Source organism: Panthera tigris, chromosome A2 (genome assembly GCF_018350195.1).
Source record: "Panthera tigris isolate Pti1 chromosome A2, P.tigris_Pti1_mat1.1, whole genome shotgun sequence".
Classification (NCBI taxonomy): domain Eukaryota; kingdom Metazoa; phylum Chordata; class Mammalia; order Carnivora; family Felidae; genus Panthera; species Panthera tigris.
The window spans coordinates 90,033,421-90,058,430 of record NC_056661.1 but is presented as its reverse complement, the minus strand read 5'-3'; the positions used below and the strand labels follow the sequence as shown (position 1 = coordinate 90,058,430).

Sequence of the window (25,010 nt, the reverse complement as noted above, 5' to 3'; positions counted from 1 at the left end):
AACCACAGTAAACAGTTGTCACTTGGGCTCCAGAGGCCTTGGTTATGCTTACTTGCTGAGAATTACTCACAGCCATTATTTAGTATGTATTGAAAGAAGCTCTTACAGCCTGTCTTGTGCTGAGTAGTGCCTTTAATTAAAGCTATTATTCAAGAAGCTTTACTGGGGCCATTGTGTTTTATCCATAGATTCAAAATGATCAGTGCCAGGAGATGGACACCACCGCAGACAAGTGGGTAAAACTCACAGACAATGGAGAATGGGGCTCTCATTCTGTAAGTCTCTCTTTGTTCTTCTTCTCTCCCACCAACCCTCATTCTGCTCCTTCCTTTTCCCAATCTTATAAAGAAGTTTATTTTATGAAAAAAAAATTGTTCATTAATTTAGACAATTTCTGGGTAGGGAAGAAATTGCCTCAAAGTTTCATGGACACAGGGTCTTTCTAGATGTTTTTTTCCTACCTTTCTCTTTGGGTTTCTTTCCCTTCTCTTCACTGTCAGACTCCAACTCTCCTCCTTTTCAAAGGGGCATTGACAAGAAATAAGGCTATTGAAAACTAATACACAGAACCTCTGGGTGTGTAAGTTTGCATATGTGCCTGTCATGTGGGAGAGGATCAGTGGCTCTTGGCACTGGACGGATCCTTTGTTCCATCTTTCTCTGCAGTGTCTCCAACAAGTGACTTTCAAACTTGTTTTGTTGGGGGCTGTACTGACTCCATTGTTGGACAGCAGTGCATCTCACAAAATCCATCCGTGTTTGAAGCCAAACCTGCTTCCTGTCTATTTGTCACCTGTTGCTCAAACTTCTACCCTCTCTGGTCACATTTGGTAAAGTTACTACCTACTCTCCACAGTACAACTCCAAAAGCTTGAAAGCAATGATCAGGTAACACAGTCTGTGAATCTGTTATTATTGGAGGCCCTCTCCCGTTGGAGTAAGGCATGGATTTAAAATCTAACTCTGGCTTACTGTAGTTGTGTCTCTTTAGGTAATTGGCTTAATCTCTTTGAATCTGAGTTTTCACGGAAGACATGCGGGCAGTCTTGCAGGGTTAAATGAGATGTTATACAGGAAAGTCCTCATGTGGTACCTACGGTGTAGACTAAGCTCTATGTCAATAAGTGACCGTCTTCCCTCACCTTTCCGTTATAGCAGGTGCCCCATCCTTGAGTGATTCATACAGTGTACCCTCTCTGACTATTTTTGATCTGTATGCCTGGAAGTGGTAATAGAACCACTTAAGATCCATTTGTCTAAGCATTCATTAAGCTGCATTTTGAAGGTACAAGTAACTCTTGGCAACAAATATGCTTTCTTCACTTAACCCAGGGGAAAGTATGTAATGTATAACTTTGCTGAATCTCTGGCATTGTGAAATACATGTTTTAATTTTATGGAGCTTGAATCTGGCCAGCCAGAGACTACACAGAAGAATAAAAGGGGCAAATGAGAAATCAAGGAACTCTTATATCAGTTCCTTTGACAGAAACGGCATGAGATTTATCAGAAAAGTCATTTGATATGTAAAAAGAACAATGTGCTGGTGGCAAAGGAAGCAAATATTAGATGTACTGATCATTTAAGTGCTGGAGATACACATTTAAATCATGTTATTTTACATGATTTTTCTCTGGTTGCTGTTGGAGTATTGTTTCTTAAATAATTTTATTTCTATTTATTTATTTTGAAATATTGCTTTTAAGTTTATTTATTTTGAGAGAGAGTGAGAAGGTGCAAGCAGGGGAGAGTCAGAAGGGGGGGTGGGGAGAGAGAGAATCCCAAGCAAGCTCTGCACTGTCAGCGTGGAGACTAATGTGGGGCTCAAACCCAGAACCGTGAGATCTTGACCTGAGCTGAAACCAAGAGTTGGACGCTTAACCCACTGAGTCGCCCAGGCACCCCTATTAAATAATTTTAGAAGGAAGCAAACTCATTCTGTTGCCTTTTGTTTTCAGAGCCCAAAGATCTGCTTGTGAATAGTGGCAGTCAATACACACTGGGCTGCGTGTCTTTTTACTGTCTAGAATGAGCACCTTTTAATTATGAGCCAAGACTTCATGCACATGGTTTAAAAATCATTTTCTCTTTTTGTTCAGACTTAAAGAATTTTCTTTTCCTTCTTTACTGGCATATTTTTTTGGATTGGCAAACTGTTTGTTTGTTTTTTTAAGAGAATGTGACCACAACAGATCTTAGGTCTGAATTTGCAGTAGACTTAAGGTTGTAGGTTCCCAATTAATGGTGTTTCATAAAAATGTCTTGAAAAGTGTATACGGGATCAGCTTTCAGGTATGGTTGAAGGAGCCTGGTTTATCTGATGTGAGTGCCCTGTCTTCCTCTTTACAGGTAATGCTGAAGTCAGGCACCAACATACTGTACTGGAGAACTACCGGCATCCTTATGGGTTCTAAGGCAGTCAAGCCTGTTTTGGTAAAAAATATCACAATTGAAGGTATTTCATAGCAATCTGTTTTGGTGGTCACACATCACATTTTAGAGTTAGTTAAAACATTGGCTAAATGTTTGCTTTGGATGTCTGAAGGGCTTATGGGGTAGGATACATGTCTAAAGACCATGATTTTATTTTGGACAAGTTGACTGGTGTTTTTATACCTGTAAACTAAATTTAATCTCTGTGAAAAAATAAGTATGATAACAATTTTGGTGTCTTTAAGTAAAATAAAATGATTCTTGTTCATAAGAACCTATTCTTCATTCAACAGATGTCTATTGTGCCAGGCATGGAGCTCACTGGGATATAACAGCTCACAGTTATATCTGTAGAAATCACAATAACATAAACTTCTCTGCCTGACTGTCTCCTAAACCTCTTATGCCTCTCTGAACCAGTCAGGCATTTTCTGGCCCAGGAGAGAAGCCAATAAACTCTGGAATAGTTCATTCTCAATTAGGGCTACTTTTAATTAAAGCAGTGATTCTCCTTTATTAATGGCTTCTATTTTATTACTTTCTGTACTGGTTCCTGTGACACTAACTCATTAGTCATGGGGACATCTGCTGGCAAAGGCTGGAAGTACAAGCCAGAAGAAAAGGCCATTTCCCCTAGGGTCTGTTACGTCTTGCCTGTGACTTAATGATCAGTGGAGGAAAAGGGAACAGGTGGCCATAAAGGTCAGAGAAAAGTAGGCTCATAGAGAGCTTAGAGTTAGTGGAATTGTCTTTTTGACGACTCAGTTGATAATTTAGTATACCTCTGTTGAAATCTCAATCTCTTGTTTAAGTGTCTGCTCTACTTAGGATGCATAGGATAGTTTCTATCCCAGTTTTTTGCACACGGTAAATACTTCGTTGCTGTTGCATGAATGGGATAAAGGATCCCGGCTCACTATTACTACTTCTCTCACTTCTGGTAGAAGCAGCAAGAAGGTGCTGATCTGCTTGTTGCTCGTGGGTCCTCCCTCCCATGCTCTGGTTTTCATTACCACACAGGGGTGGCATACACATCAGAATGCTTTCCGTGCAAGCCAGGAACCTTCAGCAACAAACCAGGCTCGTTCATCTGCCAAGTCTGTCCCAGAAACACCTACTCTGAGAAAGGAGCCAAAGAATGCATCAAGTGTGAAGAGGAGTCCCAGTTTTCAGGTAGGACTGGTCTTTGCCAGTTAATAGTCTTTGTTCTTTCTCTCTAAAATTATGTTTGTTTACAGTGTAGAGTCATGAGCCAGAAGTCACACGTAAAATGTGGGAACGGTGTGCCAGGAACCAAGTGCTAAAGTGAATCAGTATTGAATGGATAAAATACAACTTATTGCCCTTTGTGCATGACTTTTCCATTTGTAATTTTTTCTGTTCTACACCCTACAGGGAATTACTTTGGATATATTTATACTAATCTAAAAAAATCAGATTGTAATTTTACATGATTTGTTGGCATAGAGATGTACTTAGAAAATTTTAATTTGTTGCAGATTTACAGTGTTCAGATAATAATGGAAGAAATCTAATGTCTTCTTGGAAAAATTATATGTTTCTTGTGTATCATGGAAACATGTATTGCTCCAGGGTAAATAAAAATACAGGCCTTTATTTTCCTTAGGTCTAGCTAGTTCCTCCTAAATTCCTTCAGTGAGGAAGGTTATTTTTAATTTTTATTTGTCTGCTTTTTTTTGTTTTGCTTTGATTTTTGCTTTTACTGAGAGTCACAACATACATGACTGATTTCTGAAATGCATTTTTATGTTGCAGAGGAAGGGTCCAGCGAATGTATGGAGCGACCTCCCTGTACCACAAAAGACTATTTCCAGATCCATACTCCATGCGATGAAGAAGGAAAGGTATACAGGCTGTATTCAGTCACCTGCATTCCGTTTTAATCCAACCCTCTTCCCAATTTGAGCAGACTCTACTTTGTTGGTGAGAGACTTAAATGAGTTGATTTATAACACATGTCTGTAAGTGGTATGGCGGAAGTTTAAAAATGTCGATTTTGAATCCTGGTGTCCTGGCTTTGATTTCACACTATTACTTATTAGTGCTGTGGGCTGGTTACTTGCTCTAAGTCTTTTTTTTTTTTTTTTTTCCATCTGTACAATGGGGCTGATTCCTACCTCATAAGGCCACTCAGAGAATGCATGAGATATTCACTTTAAAGTTCTTAGCATAGTGTCTGGCACCTAGTGAGTGCTCAATAAATTACTGCTATTCTTAACAGGAATTTTTTTAAAAGAAATAATAGGATCAGGGGGAGCACAACCTTTAAAACGTGTACTATGACTCCCAGGATGGAAGCATCTTATTTGGTTCCTCAGTAGGTTTGATCAATAAAAGCCATGCAGCCATAGGCACATTCAGTTATGGCAGATTATTATGTAATTGCATTTAGAAAACGCAAAGTAATTACCATACAGACGGCACTTAGCCAGAGGAAGAATGCATACATGAACCCTGCAGTTGATGTGCTGTTCTCTTTATTACAGTTAGACTGTATTAGCTTATGTCTCGGAGAAATGGATTCAAGTGGCTGCAATGCAGCATTTTTTTTTTTTGTTTACATCTTTGAAATAATGGCATTAAATTAATTTTTTTACACATTTATTTTAGAGAGAGAGTGCAAGCAGGGGAGAGGGGCAGAGGGAGAGAGAGAGAGAGAGAGAGAGAGAGAGAGAGAGAGAGAGAGAATCTTAAGCAGGCTCCATGCTCAGTGCAGAGCCCAACGTGGGGCTCAATCCCATGACCCTGGGATCATGACCTGAGACAATATTTAGAGTCTGATGCTTAACAGACTGAGCCACCCAGGCTCCCCCATGGAATTTCATTTCTTGACCTAGCTTGGAGAATACACATAGATGTCAGTATTGCTTTTGTTTTTAATTTTGTATCCGTAGTTTCTAATGTGTACTTTTTATATTTATATTATTACTCTTGCTCTTAGTCCTAAAATTATTTAAGAATTGACTTTTGAATACTTAAGACCAAGCATATTCTGGTATTTACAGGAGAGTCATTACTTAGAATAATTCAAGAGAAGGCCAGTTTACATTAGTTGAAAATTTTTTTTTAAGTTTATTTATTTGTTTTGAGAGAGAGAGAGAGAGAGAGATGGGGAGAGAAAATGAGCAGGGCAGGGGGCAGAGAGAGAACCCCTAGCAGGTTTCACACTGTCAGCACAGAGCCCATCGTGGGGCTTGATTCCTTGAACTGCAAAATCATGACCTGAGCCAAAATCAAGAGTCAGACGCTCACCCAACTGAGCCACCCAGGCACCCCTAAATTAGTGGAAAATATTAATAATTATATGTATTATTTTTAATAAGTATATGTATTATTTTTAATAAGGACAGTAACTCAAACAACCCTTAAATTAGAAGGAGTTATAAAGTAATATCTTGATGGCCCTATAATAGTGGCCAAACAAAGGGTATTTCCAATTAGAAAATACATGTAGAGAACTACATGTATGTTGAAAGTAATTTGAAATAATGGTACTTAACTAAATTTTTTAAAACTAAACTTGACTTATTTAAGTAAGGTGAATTGAATTTACTTTATTGTATGTATAGTAATCACTAATTCAGCATTACTGAAGCTTATGTGAATGAGATCTACAAATGGTTCTAGTCTTGGCTATAATGAAAATATTTAAAAGTGCTGTTTTTATTATGTCAACAAGTAGTTTTTTGTGTCAGTGAATACTGTGACAAGATTTAGTTGACCTGGGCCAAAAGGAAGTAAAGCTATACATTAAATGTAGAATGCACGGAACACACACACACATCTGTGCACACATATGCATGCACCCATAGGCATGTTGTGTTCACACATTCACACAAATTGCTTTCTTTGTTGAGTCTGGGTAACCCCTGAACATGTTCTCAGTGTAGAACAACACATTGTACTAGCACTCCATAAACCCAGTGAATCTTTAAAAAGTGATTTGAGACTTATTTCAAGATAAAAATGTCTCGCTTCAGAAGTAAACAAAAACCAAAAGGAACTTAATTAACAGATACAATTAATTAATTAATTAGTGGGGAAATAAAGATTGCACATGTGAATTTGAATTTTTTCTTTTTTTTTGTTTTTTGTTTCAACATTTTCATTTGTTCTGGTTTCATCTTTTAAAAAGGTATTTTAGGGGCACCTGGGTGGCTCAGTCGGTTATGCATCCAACTCTTGATTTCAACTCACGTCATGATCTCACGGTTCATGAGTTAAAGCCCCTGCATTGGGCTCCCACTGATAGTGTGGAGCCTGCTTGGGATTTTCTCTCTCCCTCTACCCCACTTGCACACTTGTGCTCTCTCTCTCAAAATAAATATATAAAGTTTTTTTAAAAATAGAAAAGGTATTTTATTCTTGCTTGGCTCATCCTGGTGATTTGCTGGTGGTTTAGTGATGTTTTCAGGTCGTTCAATGACTGTGGCTCTTTTTGTCCTGTCGTATTCTCTTTGATCTTATTTTCCCCTTGTGTGGAGATGATCCTCAAGGAAAGCAGCTACTGATGTATACAAGCTTTTGGACATGATAATTTATATGACGCAGAAATGCCCAGGTTTCTCTATTCATTCGGAAGTTTAGTTATTTGATTGCTTCCTTCCAATATGGAACATTTTTCAGAAATATTTTAATTAGTAACTGAAACCGTTCTAATCCTGATCGAGAGACTCTGATTAACATCATGAAAAAGGTGGAATGTCTATTCATTCATTCATTTATTCAGTGAATCTTCACTGAGCACTGGTTATATTCAGAGTGCTGGGTGATGAGGGCAGAGCCAGGGACAGGCAGAAGAAGAAGGTAAATGTCTTCCTGGATTGTAGGGCAATGGTTGTCAACTTTTTTGTGTGCATCAGACTCACCTCGAGGTTCCCATCCCAGATTTTCTGTTTCAGCCGATCTGGGGTGGGACCTGAGAATTTGTATGTATTTTTTTAATTTTATTTACTTTTTTTTTTTAAGTTTATTTGTTTATTTTTGAGAGGGGCAGAGAGAGAGAGGGAGAGAGAGAATCCCAAGCAGGCTCCACGCTGCCAGCACAGAGCCTGACACTAGGCTCAAACTCCTGAAACCGTGAGACCATTACGTGAGCAGAAACCAAGAGTTGGATGCTCAACTGACTGAGCCACCCAGGTGCCACAAGAGAATTTATATTTCTAAGAAGTTCCCAGGTAATTCTGATTCTTCTGGTCTAGGATCTCAGCAGTTTGAGAACCACTGGTCTGGATTTCAGTGGAATAGAGATAGTCTGTCAAAAAAAAAAAATTTATTTCCAATTGTGATTAGTGCTACAGGAAGAGAAGTCTGAGTTTTATGGGGATCTGACCTAGCCTGAGAAGGCTTCAGAACTGTATGAAACCTCAGGCCCAGGTATGGAAGAAGAGCATTTTGGGAAGAGGAGCAGATTGGTGAAGATCTGATGTAGGAGGGAGCATGGTATGTCTGAAGAACTAAAGAGATATGAGTGAGACTGGAGTGTGGGGATGTAGTAGGGGGTTGCATTAGCTGCAGCTAATGGCATAGTTTCATGCCAGAAGAGAGAGGTTTCATAGTGGTGAATTAACTTGAAATTTTCGTGTATGTTTTGTTTTCAAAATGTTCAGAGCCCATTTTTTAAATATATTGAGATATACTCATATGGCTGCATGCAAGCCCATGCACAGATTCATTGCTGGATATTTGAACTTAAAAAATCTTCACCTTGCTAATGGCCAGGTAGTCATCGAGAGAAGGCATCTTTTAATGTTTGGCAACATATTTGAACCAGCTTCTCTGATCTTCCAATGGCTAAGATAGGGAATTGTGGACTAAGTGATCTGGTTAAGACGATATATGGCTAACTGAGGAACTGTATGTAAACGTCTGACTTAATAAATGGATATCGACTAGGAATGTAGTTGATATTAACTGGCAGTGTAGTTGGTATCATGTATTGGCTGTAGGAATATAAATTTAGCAAACTAATTATATATATCCTATGTCATACCAAGAAGAATATGAGTACATGTGACTTATTTTCAACAATTGATTTAAAAATCCTCAACTTACATGAGGATATTAGGGATAAGTGTGTTGAACTGTAAATCAGTAAAGCTGGGGAGAATGACAAAAGTAAAATTTAGAGAGACCTCAGTGTGCTTGAACAGTGAGCTCAAATGACCAAGTGTTGGTGCTTATTTGTGTTAAAGTCTCAGATATAAAAGTATTTAGAAAACAGAAAACATGAACTTGCCAAAAATATTTCAAAGAGAATCCAAACTTTAGAACCTGGCTTACCAAAGAAAAAATGCAACAGAAATTTAATGGGGGAAAAAACTCCCCAAAATATGAAGGGTACTTAGTTTTCAGGTAAGTAGGTACATAGTTGAAAAACAAGTCCCCCACTTGTTTATCCTATCCACAAAGGGTGTCCCAGGTCTGCTTGTAGAAGTTAGAGAGATGAGATGATTTTGTTAGGGAGTCAACCACTTACAGACAAGGCTTAAGCTTTTGTTTATTTTGGGTAACAGAGCTAGATAGAGTAACTTTATTATTATTATTTTTTTGGTCTTTTATCTCAGGGTAAATGGTAGTTCCCTCCCATGCTCTGACCATGGGATGCGATACACATTTCTTCTGAATGGGTTGCAAAGCAAAGTGTCAGTTTTGCTTCCACACTTGGAGATGATTGACAATTCTGTCGATGAAATTAAAAGATACTTTTCAGCATTTGGGGTGAGTGGAAGAGGGCAGGAGCCTCTTGACTCATGTGACTGGGAATTCAACCCAGAGCCAACAGCTTTATTAGGACGTTTTTCTCTTGATCTTCTCATTGGTATTCTTGGCACAGTTTGCTTTCCTTCGGAGGCAAGCTCATTCCTGTGGTACCAGATGCCTGTTGGCTTCTCCACTATCGTCCTCACAGCTTTTGATCAGAGGGAGGCACTGAACAAGTTTCAGAAAAGACTCTTACTAGTCCTGCTTGAATCGTGAGCCAACCTCAGACCAGCCATTCTGTCCACTAGCGTGGGATACTCTGTTTGGACAGCTTCATTCACTGACTGATCCCTGTGGCTGGGCAGCTGGACTGTATAACTCCCTTTTCTTCTCAGTGCCACACAAGTCAGTTCCTAAAGAGGAAAAGATGATATCTCTTACCACACTGAAAAGAGAGTGATTCTGTGCAGTTTCACAGAACTCTTCTGCTCTTAAATAACATGAATAGACATGGCAAGGTTGTCTTCATATACCGGGAATTGCCACAGAATTTTTTGCATACCTCTCCTGATAGTTTCATCAGTGGTCATAGAAGGTTTGCTAGTGTTTTGGTATCAGTTCACTTTATTGCAAACACAGTTCTTGTAAAGATGACTGTTTCCTTCGCTGGACTCTCAGCTTCCTGTAGACAGAAATGTGTTGTTAATCACTTAAAAAGAAAAAAAATCTCTAAGCCTAGTAGAGTACCTGGAATATAGAAGATAATGAAGCATGTTTTGAATTAATTCATAAATAAGAGAATTAGTAAGTGAATGAATGATTAACACAGTTACAGAGTTGTGTTCTGTCCTTGGCAAAGGGCTCAAAATAATTTTGACAAAATGGGCAGAATCTAAAGTAGAGGGGTCAGCATATTAAACTCCTTGATAGGAAATAATGGTTGAAGTTGCTGGTAATATTTTTTCAAGTTGAAGAAAAGACACCATGGGATGGAGGAATTTTGGTCATCTTTCTGACATTTTCTGCTTGTCCCAAAGAGATTTCATCTCTTTGAATATCCATTACATCTCATGTTTCAGATGATGGTGGTGACAATAATGATAGTAATAGAAATGATGGTATTAATAGCAGAAGCATCTGTCATTTACACAATTGTGTGCATGCTCTGTGCATGCATGTGTATTCAAACATTGCCTCTAATTATTTTTCTCAACAGCTATGCAATTTAGACATATTATACTCAGTTTGTAGATGAGAAAACTGAGGCTTGGTGAAGTTAATTTCCATAAGGTTATAGGTAGCCAGAGCTCGTAAGTTTTAAGGCTGGAATTCTAATCATGTTTGTTTCCAAATCCAATGCTTTTTTATTCTCTTCAAGTATTTTCTTTTTTTTTTTTTTTTAATGTTACAGCAGTTTGTGAACCTGTCTTATCACTATTAGACTGTAGCCACCTTCAGAGCAAAAAATTTGTCTTATTAATATTTAAATTCCCCACAGTACTTCCTTCCAGTAGGTACTTGATAAAAACTTCCTTAATAGTAAGCTAAAGCATTAGGAGGGAAATCGTAGAAATGAAGAAATAGACTTTTCTGTGTTATTCCATAAGGCAGAATTTGGGCGACTTTATAGAAGGTAAATTCCATTGAAACCTACTGTTCTGATGTTTTGTCATAGAGGAAACTTGCTGCCAGGGTTAGAAGGGTGCCTGGCAGGACAGGATGTTTTAGAAGGAAGCCTTCTTGAGAGGGGACATTAGACTGTGCAACTTAGTCATCTCTGAGGCTAGGAAATTGGTGGAATTTGTCTAGTGTTTTCTTTGCCCTTTAATGAACTTCAGTGTTCTAAGTTATTCCAAATGCTCACTGTCTCTTACGCAGTACTTGTGAATTGTATGGCAAGGGTAAGATGTAGGGGACATTAAAAAATAGGGTATAAAGGGATATGGGTTTTATAACTGCCTTCCTTCCTATATGGCCTAAGCAAGTCAAATATAATTGGAAACTCTGTTTCTGAATTAGGATGACGGGAAAAGACCATGGCATTTCCCAGTGATTAAAGAGTTCTAAATCTGTATAAAATAAAATTTCATGATAGTCTTCTTTAAAATATTTTTAACAGCTTTAGTTAGATGGAATTCTCATATCACACAATGTATCCATTTAAAGCCTTAGTTCAATGTTTTTAATATTTTCACCCCAATCTAATTTTAGAACATTTTCTAAAGCCGGAGCTAGAACGTCCGGTACAGTGTTCAATCCTCAGAGTGTCTTCCACATAAAGAAAGAAGAGGACCCAAGCTTGGATGCATTTAGAAAGGGGACAAGGACGTAACCACAAGGGAAAACAGAAAACATTAGAACTTTCACAGATAAGGAATCCAGGTGAATGCTGGTATGTAGTTGGGGAGCTGGGCACATGGTGAGAGCGTGTGTGGATGTTGAAAAAAAATATTTTAAAGGAGACTATCATGAAATTTTACCTGATACAAGTTTAGAGCATGGCTTTGAAGGAGGGGATGGACACAACTTGGCAGAATGGTGTGGGCATGTTGGAGAGACAAAGTGATGAGGGCTCAGTGTCTCACCCCTGGAAAAGATGGAAGGTTGGAAAAGGCAGGAAGGAGAGTAATAGTCTGCCTAGTTGGGAACATAGAAGTTAGAACATCATAGGAGCAGAAGGCAGTGAGGCTGGAGTAGTGGTTGATAGACTTTTAAAGACTATGGAATTTGGCTCTAATGAATTCAGTCAGTCTACCAAGCCCTGGTGCTTCTGTACAGGGACATTTGCAGGAAGAAAGTTGACAACTGTGGACAAATCCAGTCTCAAAATCTGTCTAAATTTAGTCTTCCCAGTCTTGAATTTTATTTTGACATGAGAATTGATACCTCCATGTGTTTCTCTAAAAAGTATTTTATTCCCGCGTAATATAAATATAGTCAGACACTATAGATCTTCTCTAATCCTACTGCCCGTTTGATAAGTCTTGTTTTATGAGGGTTTTTTTTTCATAAAATGTTTCATGATTTTGTCTCAACTTGCCGAAGAATGAGTTGATTGTTGGTTTTTTACCTGTGCTGTGAGCCATCTGGCACTCAGTATCATTTCTATTAATTATTATCTTTCCCCAGTCAGCTCCACTTGAGAGCATCTGTCCCCATTAGAAAGGGAGGCACAGAATCAATCTGCCATGTGAAGCAAGAGGCTTTGTGAACAAAACTTTTCCTATAGAGCATTCGAAATTTGGCTTCTAAATGTTTACATTTAAAGATAGTGCACATTTTCTAATTTTTAAACATTTACTGTGCTTGGATTGAAATGCAGGTGGTCAGCTGACTTGGTCAAAAATATATTTGCATATTATACTATTTTTACCCTAACCCAACTGGCTTTTCTTGACTAGTGTTACTTTACTGCTAACTAGCTGTGTCTAATTCTTGGGCAAGTTGTTTCACGCTTCTTATCCACAGCTTCCTCATTTATGAACTTGAGGATAATAATACTGACCTCCCAAAGTGGTGGGGAGGATTACGAGGTGAGCCCCCAAAATCAGTGCGAATGCTCAGGTTAGCACCACCCCACCCCTCCTCTCACGTGGGACCCACCTATTTTCAACAGTGCGGTAGGTCATACCTAACGTGATGGAATTTCAATGAATGTCCAAATAGGTCAGCGAATTTGTGAATTGATTGGGTTGAAAATTTGTTTTCTATACATGCTGAGCCAGAATTCAAAAAAGACCATCTCCCAATATAATGATGTTTCATTTGCTTATATTCTCAGAATTTTAGACTCCCCCTTTTTTCGGGGGAGTGGAGAACCCCCGTGGGATACAGGATCTAGTTTATTATTTTAGCTGTTGAGGAAGCTTCAGCAGGAGCGGCCATCATTTTACAGATGGGAAGAGGGAGGCATATGGGTGCAGTGGCTGGTTAAACTGTATCATGATGTGGGCCATAAAATGAATGCAGGAAGAGAGAGTTGTAAAAGGAAAAACATGTTATTTATAGTTCTGTTGAGACAGCTACCTTTTAAACCTTTTTCTTAAGCGTCCTTCTTCAGATCAGGTAATTTGCTCTTCTGTAAGAGAATACTTGAGAATAAAACTGAGTAGTCTAAAGGATATGCTATATAATTTTTTATTAACTGGAAATAACCATAGACAAGTACCTTTAATTTTGTTTCTCCAGCTTCAGTATTAGACTTATTATTGCAAAAATTGTTTTAAAGGAGAAAGATTCACTGGATTATATACCTATTGAAGGAAACTGAGTCTCTTTTTAAAAACTATAGTTATGAAAGAAATGATTTTTCTCTTTGCATTTAGAATACCTTTTTTTCCCCTTTACCGAGCATATTGATTTTGTTTGTGAAATGGCTAACCCATTTAATATTTCTGGTTTCAAAATGAGAGTAATTTTATAATCACAACTTTCTGGGTTTGGCTGAGTTACAGCTATTTTGTTGTATTTTGTGTTGTGTAAGGGTGTATGTATGTGTGAGAGAATATGAGAGGATGAGGTCTAAAAGATTACTGTCTGTTAAACTAGAGGCTGTGTTAGCCATAATGTTAGAAGTACCTGTAACAGGGCCCAGAATTAGAAATATTTTAGGTATGGCTCTTGAAGATTAACATCAAGTAGACAAAGATTCAGAGAGCAACCACATGTATTTGTGAAATGCCATAGTCTTCTTAAAAAGATGAATCTGTTCTTTTGTGATCACATTGTGCTAAGCCTGGTGTTATGTGCTGGGGGGTGAGGGAAAGGAAGAGGGTGGTGGAGATCTCCAAATGAGAAAAGTAGTGTCTGAATAGAAACATATGTTGGTTATGGAATAGAGTGAATGAGTAGCCAGAAGAGTAAGGGTTATACTCATGTGTCTATATTTTAAAGAGGAATTCCACAATGAGGAACTTGTTGTATGAATGAGGTAAGGCCACCTGTAGCTCATAGTGAAAACATTTGGAAGTAACAGTCATTCTCCCACCAAAGGTTTTTCTTCTTGTCTCATTTTGTTACTAATGTTTTAGAGTCTTTTCAGCTGGCCCTTCTATCACTGTGTGACTCTTCCTAGGCTTTATGTTTAACACTTTTTGTTATTGGAAATTTAAAGGAAAGATACAATTTTATATCACCTGCAAGTTTTGTTTTGTTTTGTTCCCTACCTCCCCCTTTCCCCCCGTCCCAGACACAAATTATGTACAAGTGGATAGAGCCCAAAATCTGCCGGGAGGATGTCACGGATGCAATTAGGTTGCCCCCTTCTGGAGAGAAGAAGGATTGTCCACCTTGCAACCCTGGCTTTTATAACAATGGATCATCTTCTTGCCATCCCTGCCCTCCTGGAACATTTTCGGATGGAACAAAGGGTAGGATGCCAATTGGTCAAAGAATTGGACCTTTAGCCAAATAATCTTGCTGGACTATTGTGACCTTGTTAACTGTTTTTATGGAAGACTTATAAAACATACTTATCTCAGGAGAGTTGAGAAATATTATAATGAATTAGGAGATAAGGTCTTCTTTTTTTGTTGTTGTTTTTTTTTATTTTTTATTTTTTTGATTTCTGCTACTGACCCGATTTCTTTCTTTCTTTATTTTTTTCAATATATGAAGTTTATTGTCAAGTTGGTTTCCATGCAACACCCAGTGCTCATCCCAAAAGGTGCCCTCCTCAATACCCATCACCCACCCTCCCCTCCCTCCCACCCCCCATCAACCCTCAGTTTGTTCTCAGTTTTTAACAGTCTCTTATGCTTTGGCTCTCTCCCACTCTAACCTCTTAGGAGATGAGGTCTTCTTTAGCATACCAAGGATAGCTTTCTAGGGGCATCTTGTGTAATATGTGTAATATTCTCTTAATGGGATGACTCTTCCTTTGATATTGATAAAAAATTCCACCATATTAACTGATTAAGGATAAGCACTCATTTTTTGGTGAGAGTGTACACATATGTGAATGCAAGCATAAAATATAACCTCCTCTAATTTACATTTTGTGCTATAATAATAGCAAAAATTGCTTGATCACACGGCAGTGAAAATAGTCTCTAAGTTGTCTCAGAGTGTATAGTTGGGAAAGTTTTAGCGTATATCAAATAATTTAGAAAGTAGTATACAGAGTTTGTTTTAATTTTCATAGACAAAAATTAAAATGCATTTCAGTTATAGCCATCTCACTTGAATATAACCATGCCGTATATTTACTATCTAGAGCCTGTGATAGATAGCATAAGAAGGACTCAGGAGTCTAACTGACTTCATTTTGAATCTACATCCTATAGATGACGTTTAGTATGATCTAAGTTACTTAAACCTTTTTTTTTTTTTAAGTTTATTTATTTTGAGAGATAGAGAAAGCACACGTGGGGAAGGAGTAGAGAGCGAGAGAGAGGGAGAACCCCAAGCAGGCTCTGTACCAGCAGCACAGAGCCCATCACAGGGCTCAAACTCAGGGACCATGAGATCATGACCTGAGCTGAAATCTAGAGTTGGACACTTAACGGACTGAGCCATCCAGGCACCCCAGTTACTTAACCCTTTTGAACCTCAATTTTCCCATCTGTAAAATTGTGGATAATAATATGTAGCTCATTATCACTGACCAGGTTATGTAAAAATGTGTCCTATAGTAGTACTTTGGTATCAAGAAGTGTTTGCTCAGTAAATACTTCTCTCTACTGATGTGATTAATGCAAAGAGTGTTGGGCAAATTCGGAAATGGTTGGGAAGGATCCTTCCATTTCATTGTTGCAGATGTTAATTTAAATCAGGTTTATTTATAAACCTGCCTCTTTCCATATCTCTCAACAACTATGATCAGTTTTCAACATAGTGAGTATTTTGAATTTCAAGTAATCAGTCCATAATTACATGGTATAATACTCTGTTAAGTTTAATAAACAATAGGAAAGTTGAAATATTTCCTTGCTTGCAAGGTAGATGGAACTGATTCTAAGGTCACATATAAGATAACTAGTTTCAGATTACCCTTCTTGTGGAGGGTGATTTGATATTATCAGTTACTCTCAGATTTAAGGAAAAAGTAATTTTAAAATATTTCATATTTATCCTTTTCCTTTCTTCATGCGAGTCAAGTGTATAGGGTAAACTATATGCAGAAATATTTTTTGTTGCAGATTTCTTTGGCAAAGTTACTCTTTTTCTTTTTAATGTTTATTTATTTTTGGGAGAGAGAGAGAGAGCACACACAGGGGAGGAACAGAAAGAGAGGGAGACACAGAATCTGAAGCAGGCTCCAGGCTCCATGCTGTCAGCACAGAGCCCGACATGGAGCTCGAACTCATGAACCGTGAGATCATGACCTGAGCTGAAGTTGGATGTTAACTCACTCAGCCACCCACGCGCCCCTAGAAAAAGTTATTAATTCTTAAGCGAATTGGCGCTCTAGTATCTCTCCTTCCCACCTCCCTTTTTGCTAATTAAAGTTTAGTAGTCCTTAGAGGAAGAGGAAGATGTCCAGATGTGGTTTAATTGTAATTGTTTATTTCACCTGTCTCTTGTAGAATGTAGGCCGTGTCCTGCTGGAATGGAGCCTGCGCTTGGGTTTGAATACAAATGGTGGAATGTCCTTCCTGGCAACATGAAAACTTCCTGCTTTAATGTTGGGAATTCAAAGTGTGACGGAATGAATGGTGAGTTCAGAATTCACCTACCTGATGAATGTATTTGGGTAATAGAGACTCTTGGACCCAGGTCTCTGAGAAACATACCATATATGGGTATGAGGAACCTCAATCTTACCAGTTGGCTACGTGTCTGTCTTCCAGCCCTCACATCAAAATAGTAAATGTGGTGTCAGAGCCAGTTGACTTTTCTGTAAGAATATGAACTATTTTGCATTTCTTTGGAGTCAGTTTTGAAGTAGATACTGATGATCATCATTTATGGTTATAAATACCAGAATAAGATCACCGAAAGATGTAATAAAACTTATGTCATTTGCCATTTTGAAGAGTAGTATGACAGCATTTCTGCCAGGATTTGTTGAGTTTGGCTCAGCACTGAGCTGTATTGAGAGGTGAAATCATCTCTAATTCCCCTTCCCTGTGAAATCTGTGACTGTGTGTACAAAATATGTATGAACCCTACTTATTGAAAACTTGCAAGTGTGACAGAATACTGTGTGAGATGGTGGCTAAATTTTATTTGTTCTATAATTTTAAGACCTGAGAGAGGCTAGCACCTATTTGTTCTGCAATATTTGCTGGTTGAATGAGTGACAGTATCTATGTGTGTATTTTTTTAAATGTTTGTTTATTTTTGAAAGAGAACACAGGCAGGGGAGGGCAGAGAGAGAGAGAAAGATAATGGGACACAAGATCCGAAGTGGGCTCTGTGCTGACAGCAGTGAGCCCTGTCTGGAGCTTGAACTCAAAAACTGTGAGATCATGACCTGAGCCAAAGTCAGATGCTCAACTGACTAAGCCACCCAGGTGCCCCACCTGTGTGTATTTTTGAACTTGATGCTCGGAGTAGGTGTCACAAGTAATAGAGTTTTACACCAAAATACATCCTTTTACTTTTATCATCTCATTAGAAATTTTTATGAGCTCACTTTTTCTCCATTTTATATTTTGTTTTAAAAAGGTTCTTTATAGTTGCATCTGTTTTAAATCAGTACCTATCTGCAATAAATAAACTTGGGGTGTGGGAAGTGAGGTGAATACATGAATACAAAGATTGAAAAGCCGTAGGTCTTTGAATAATGTTGGTTAAGCATGAGTGAGAGTGGGAAAGAAAAAGCCTTAATATATATTAAACATTATGAAATACTTTCTTTATTGACTACTAATCCCATTTCTAGGAAATTATCCTAAGAAGAAGAAACAATAGAGTAGTTATTACCTGACCATGAAGGTGTATGTTGATCCTGGATTGAATTCTAAGTTGAGGAAGTTAAGACCTATGGAGGAAAAATAAGATGGGAAGGCCAGGGAATTGAATGATTTCATGAAAGCATTGATAGGGGTGTGTGCGTGTGTGTGTGTGTGTGTGTGTGTGTGTGTGTGTGTATGTGTGTGTGTGTGTGTATTCATTTGTAAAGATCTTCTGGAACATTTAAAAAAAATGTTTTTAATGTTTTTTATTTATTTTTGAGGGAGACAGAATACAAGTGGGGGAAGGGCAGAGAGTGAGGGAGACACAGAATCCGAAGCAGCCTCCAGTCTCTGAGCTGTCAACTCAGAGCCCGACACGGGCCTCGAACCAGTGAACCGCGAGATCATGACTTGAGCTGAAGTTGGACGCTTAACTGACTGAGCCACCCAGGCAACCCTATATGGAACTTTTATTTGATCTTTTAGAGAATTTAGTGTAACTCTCAAGACACTACTTGGTAGCCACTTATTCCCTCCTTTACTTAGAGGCTAAATTTATATTTTTGCTAATTTTCAGGAATATTCAGTTATTAATTTGAGAAATAGACATCTCTGCCGTATTAGTATGTGATATTAGAATAGCAAATAGTAATGTGAAAAATACAATACAAAAATAAAGATGAAGAGGTGATGTGTATTTTTGTGTCTGGACAGTTCAATATCAATCTTTGAGAGGAGTAGCATTGAAAAGAACGGGGACCAAAGTGAGAGGCCCAGGAACAGCCTGTTTCATGAGGTAGTCACCCAGTCATGGGGTTCACATAGATGTGCTTTGACCAGCTTGATTGTGTGATTTGGAGTACTTTGAGATTCATGTCTTGTCAGTCTGAGTTTTACACAGTCGTAGAAGAGATAATGCAGAAGTAAATCTTCATGTGTTGGAAGTTTGTCTAAGAGTTACCTATAATTAGAGACAAGTTACTGTTTATCCATGAAGGTGTTCATAGAGCATTTTCTGTGGTAACAGAATTTGAAATGGTCAATCCGGCGATAGATGATGTTTATGAAAGTTATGCTGTACTAATCAGATGTTATTACAGATGTTATACAAGCATTAAAAGCATTACTAAGCAGATGTTATACAAGCATTAAAAATGGCAGTCATACGGAAAACACTTTGACAATGTTTCAAGAATTTTGAATGTTCCTATTCTCCAACCCATTAATTCTATTTCTGGGAATTTATATGAGGGAAACAATGTGAAGATGTGAAGAGAGAAATTATGGAAAAATACGTTAACTTTAGTGTTACTTAGGAGAAAAACTAAATTTTCAACAATGGGATATAATTAAATAAAATTATGTTGTAAGCATACCATATATTATTGAGTCATTAAAATTAGATGGGGAAATGTTTTTAATATAATAATAGAAAAATCAGAAGACATTGCTAATGAAAAAATCAGAAAATAGAGTAAATAGTAAAATCTAAGGTCTATTTAAAGTGTGTACTAGAAAAATGATTGAAAAGAAATACATTGAAATGTTAAGAGGCCATCACTTGGAAGTGGGAAGTTTCAAGGAAGTATGAATTGTTTCATTTTTTTCGTTTAGTTTTACTTTATTTATTTAAAATGTTTATTTTATTTTATTAAAAAAAATTTTTTTTAACGCTTGTTTGTTTTTGAGACAGAGACAGAGCATGAACGGGGGAGGGCCAGAGAGAGAGGGAGACAGAATCTGAAACAGGCTACAGGCTCTGAGCAGTCAGCACAGAGCCCAACGTGGGGCTCGAACTCACGGACCGCGAGATGGTGACCTGAGCCGAAGTGGGATGCTTGACCTACTGAGCCACCCAGGGGCCCCTGTTTGTTTATTTTGATAGAAAGCATGCAAATGCGAGTGGGAGCAGGAGGCAGAGAGACGAGAGAGAGAATCCCGAGCAGGTTCTGTGCTGTCAGCATGGAGCCTGAGGTGGGACTCAATTTTCTAAACCGTGAGATGGTGACCTGAGCTTCAATCAAGAGTCAGATGCTTAACTGACTGAGCTACCCAGTGTCCCATAGTTTTACCATATTTAATAAACATTCCTCCTTGGCACACATTGCTTTCCAAGTCACGGTAACAACACAGAATACTGGTTTAAAAATATATTTATTTGACCTAGTAATTCTTTTACTGAGATTCTTTTCTAGACAAATACAGAAAAACTTTACCAAAAATAGGTTTAGTATTATAGTGTCATTTATACTAGCTAAAAGGTAAAAACAACCCAAATGGTTAAATTGGATGTGTGGTCAAAAGGAGATAAGTCCAGGGGAACCTGGGTAGCTCACTTGGTTAAGCATCTGACTCTTGACTTCAGCTCAGGTCATGATCTCGCAGTTTGTGGTTTTGAGCCTCATGTTGGGCTCTGTACTGACAGTGCAGAGCCTGCTGAGACTTTGTCTCTGCCCCTCTCTCTCTCTCTCTCTCTCTTTCAAAATAAATAAATAAACTTAAAAAAAACAAGGAGATAAATCAAGTAGTGTGATTTGGTAAATTATAGATATTAATTATATCTGTCTCATGATAAACTATTAATTCAGTCATAAATATGTTAGTAAAGTATATGGATAAAATGCATATGCAGTAATGTTACCATATAAAACCATGGCACAAAATGTTAACAGTAAGAGCTCAGTGATGTAAAAACGTGTGCATCAAAAGATAGTGAAAAGAAACTCCTCAAAATGTTAACACTGGTTTTATTTATTTTATTAAAAGTACGTTTAATTTTCATTTCTCAATTTTTCTGTGGCTTTCAAAATTTTATAATAAATATAAATAGAATTTCTGAAAACAAGTAAATAATGGTGTGTGTGGGGATGCTTCTCCTTTCCTTATGCAAGGGGCCCCTTTCAGCCTATAGTATATTGATTGTTTCTGTGCAGAGGACAGACCTTCCATCACCTTCTATGTGCAGCTGCAACTATACTGTTGACAGTAGTTAGCATGCGCCTTTCTCGCTTTTATTCACCTGACTCCTCAGTGAGTGTAGACCCAGTCTTGTCTTTCTACCCCTACTGCATGGTTCCTGGCACTCAGTGCATGCCACTTGAGTAAATAAATAAGTGAATGAAGGCAGAACAGGAGTTTTAAATTAGGGAACAATAATATAGCAAACTATAAGAAAGAACGCTGGACCCCAAATCTTCATTAAGTAATTTGACATTTTTAGTTTCCGTTGGTTACCTGAAGACTAAGATTTTCCATCTCAGTTTATTAGAATGGATAAAGACCATATATTTTAGTTAAAAAAAAAATCCTAATTGAGAAAACTTGTTAGTTTTCTCATTGAATAGCTTCGATGCAAAAGTATGTATTACTTGATTCTTCCTGGGGAATCATATAGAATGTCTATTGATATTTAGGAGTCTACCTCTGCATGTAATTTGCTACTGCAATGTAAAAATAGGGAATTTTGGGGGAGTATTTCTAACTTTGAACGTAAGCACCAGTAGTCCGTTTTTTAAACCTTATTTAAAAAGGTTGTTGGAAATCATTAACGGAATTTTTACTGATAAAGATGCCTTATCTCATTTCCAGGTTGGGAGGTGGCTGGAGATCATATCCAGAGTGGGGCTGGAGGTTCGGATAATGATTACCTGATCTTAAACTTGCATATCCCAGGATTTAAGTAAGGAAAACCAATTCTGATTCCCTTCTGTAAGAATCCTCATGCCTGCTTCCCTATAGAAATAGTTGAAGTATGACTGCCTTCATAACATATACTTACATTGTGACGGACTTAGCAAGTAACAGGTTGTTATAGGATAATGTATTACATTTAAGAATCTCTGTAAAATTGGTGATTGAGAAATTATAACTGTTAGTTGTATATTACTTAGATAAAGCTCAAAGCTTTTAACACTAATTCTGTCCAAATGTTACAATGACCATGATTCTTGGATGCTTAATGAAGAGGTCTTAGTCCAAGTAGTTTATGGGAGTATCCTTTGGTTTATATATTTATTTTTCTCTCAGTTTTCTCTGTAAAGTAGTACGTTATAACTCTTTAAATCCCATTTGGGTTTAGTTCCCCATGTTGAAGCTTCCTAGTAAGGCATCTTTTTCCTGCTTTAGAATGGATAGTAGTATTTATAGTAGGAGATTCAAGCACATTAACATGGTTGTGTAGACTACTGGAATGGTATGGGTGTGCAGAGATTGAGTGAGGAAGAAGTTGTGGCTGGAGGCAGCCATTTATTAGGAGCAGAGATGAGCATGGCTTTCAGCTTAATAGAAAAAGTGACTTAGTTTTGTTCCATATTGTATTTACAAAATACTATAAATATTGTAATTTTAATCTGTCAACTAGACCACCAACATCTATGACTGGAGCCATGGGTTCTGAACTTGGAAGAATAACATTTGTCTTTGAGACCCTCTGTTCGGCTGACTGTGTTCTGTATTTCATGGTGGTAAGTGAAAGAGAGGCTTTCAAAGGCGGGTTTCTAAGCTTAGCGTTTTCTTTCAAGTGTCAATTCACTTATGCAAGTTGGGATAAGAATTCCATTTTCCTTCCCATTCTTAGGCCCTTCCAAAAAAATTAAAAAATATCTAGGGGCACCTGAGTGGCTCAGTCGGTTGAGCTTCTGACTTCTGACTTCCACTCAGGTCATGATCTCACGGTTCTTGAGTTCCAGCCCTGCGTTGAGCTCTGTGCTGACAGCCCAGACCCTGGAGCCTGCTTTGGATTCTGTGTCTTCCTCTCTCTCTGCCCCTCCCCTACTCACACTCTGTCTCTCTCAAAAGTACATTAACATTAAAAAATTTTTTAAAAAATGTCTAAAGAAGTCACTAAGAAATGTGCAATGTAACCCACAAAGAAAGCTTGTGTTCTTCATGGGAAAGACTGAGTGAGGGGGCTTGGGCAATTGACGGAAGTCAGGGAATATTAATCTGGTAAAAATTCCTTCCTAAAAATATGCCACCAGCCCAATGAAAAATTCGTCTCTAATAACCATTCAGTTCTTCAAACCATCAGGAGGGAAAAACCTGTGTTAATAAAGTGAAGGTAGAATATAATGGGAGTGTAAGGCATCAGGAAGAAAAAAACCTCTTCATTGTTAAGTTTAATAAATGTAGACAAAGGACTTTACTTTGTGCATGTTCTAATTTCACCTACTTTTTCCTGATGCCCATATATTTCAAGTCTTATGTTGAGAAAAGTAGCAACACAAAATTTATTAAGACCTCATGTGGCTGTTAGGTTGTTGGCTAGGATTTTAGCACTGTAAGTAGTGACTTCATAGACATGATTTGTTTTTGCTTTTTTCCCCAATATTCTTTTAGCAGCTCATTAACAGGCTATTAACAATTTCCTACATGATATACAAGATGAAGATTTAAATATTTGTGATTACTACCAGATTAAAGGAAGGCAGACTATTTTGTTCTGAAAAAGAAAAATTGACTTTGTAGTGGTAAAAGAAGATCATGAATTATCTTTAACACATCCATTTATTACACCACAAATAACCAATAAATATTCAATTCCCAGCTCTGCCAATTTCTTTAACCCTTTAATTCCTCTTCATCCTTGGTGCCATTGCTGAAATCCAGACTCCCATTATTTCTCAATAGCAGTCTCTATTCTTTTTTCTCAATTCTCTCATATATGCTGCTATCAAAATTATCTTTATAAACATACAAACACTATTAGAGGCCTCAACATCAAATCTACCTACTTTCCCTTGATGGTTTTTTTATTGCCTGTGGCAATGGTTATTAAAGTATGGTCCCTGGACCAGCATCACCTGAGAATTTGTTAGAAATATAGCTTTCTGAGCTTCATCCTAGTTGTAATGAGACTAAATCTGTATTTTAACCAGCCATGGGAGTAGTCCTAACATCAACTCAGTTTTAAGAACTAGCAGCCTTTGAATACACTTAAAATTCCTTAGCATGGTATCTATATGGCTTTTTGTACTCTTAGCCCAGCCTCTGTTAACAAGCCTACTGTTATTACTACTCACATCTCTGTAGACACCCTGAATTTGTTACAAGAACACCCTGTACTTCAGTTCTCATGCCTTGACACTCTAAGCCAGAATAACATTCTTCCTTTTCCCCTTTTGTCTGGTGAACTCTCACTCATAATTCAAGCCTTGCTCAAACGTCACCTCTTCTGGGAAGCTTTCTTTCAATCCTTTAAGTAAAATTAGCCACTCTCTCCAGTGTGCTCCTGAAACCCTTCAAGAAAACTCTATTTTAGTCATGTGACTGTATTGATGTTTTTGTCTCTCTCACTTGGCCAAGCACTCTTGAGGGTAGGGATCACAGGTATTTACTTTCATGAATCAACCTTATAGTTTTTAGCTCATAGCAGAATCTGATCATTTCCTTTCCTCTCTGTTAGATTTGGTTTTCTCACAGGATTTTTTTGTGATATCATTAAATAGCATATAGGAATGCTGTCAGAATCATGCAGTGTTTTACAGAGGTAAGACGGTATTATTTGCAATAATGCAGTAAGTTCCTTTTATTACTGGAATAAGCATCTAGAAAGATAGTGTTTAACAAAGCACTATTTGTGTTGTATGAGCTTCTTTTAGGAAGTGGCATGTATCCTGGTTTGGTTGTTTAGTAAGCTGGGGAAGTTCTGCAATGTATGACAAACACATCCTGTTATTCCTTTCTGTGGTGTGAACTCAAGACACATATCTTTGTACCATATTTGATTATGTTATAATGTTTGACTCCTATGTTTACATCATAGAAAGAAACAGACATATTTTGAGCTCATGCCGTGTATTGTCAACATCCCAGATAACAGAAGCCCATCCAAATTTCTAAGCCCTCTGTTAAGGTTTCTGCAGTCAACACTAATTAGAAAATTCAAGGTTAGCTGAAGTTTTCACTTCAAATTAATTAGATGCATATTACATCGGTTGACTTACTATATTTGCTTTCTCACCACATTAATGACAGCATATTGGTTGAAATGTTATACCTTTGTATATTATTCTG

At 37.7% G+C, this 25,010-nt stretch overlaps 1 protein-coding gene across 2 annotated transcripts in view; it reads left to right on the top strand.

Moving 5' to 3' along the window:
* The window catches only part of ELAPOR2 (endosome-lysosome associated apoptosis and autophagy regulator family member 2), a 175,520-nt gene that overhangs the window by 112,633 nt on the left and 37,877 nt on the right, over positions 1 to 25,010 (top strand). For both annotated transcript variants that reach the window (XM_042965415.1, XM_007076772.3), the window contains exons 5-12: positions 189 to 275; positions 2,350 to 2,455; positions 3,454 to 3,606; positions 4,210 to 4,298; positions 14,345 to 14,525; positions 16,683 to 16,811; positions 21,585 to 21,675; positions 22,357 to 22,459. In XM_042965415.1, the coding sequence (XP_042821349.1) occupies positions 189 to 275; positions 2,350 to 2,455; positions 3,454 to 3,606; positions 4,210 to 4,298; positions 14,345 to 14,525; positions 16,683 to 16,811; positions 21,585 to 21,675; positions 22,357 to 22,459 (939 nt within the window). The remainder of the gene's footprint in view (positions 1 to 188; positions 276 to 2,349; positions 2,456 to 3,453; positions 3,607 to 4,209; positions 4,299 to 14,344; positions 14,526 to 16,682; positions 16,812 to 21,584; positions 21,676 to 22,356; positions 22,460 to 25,010) is intronic.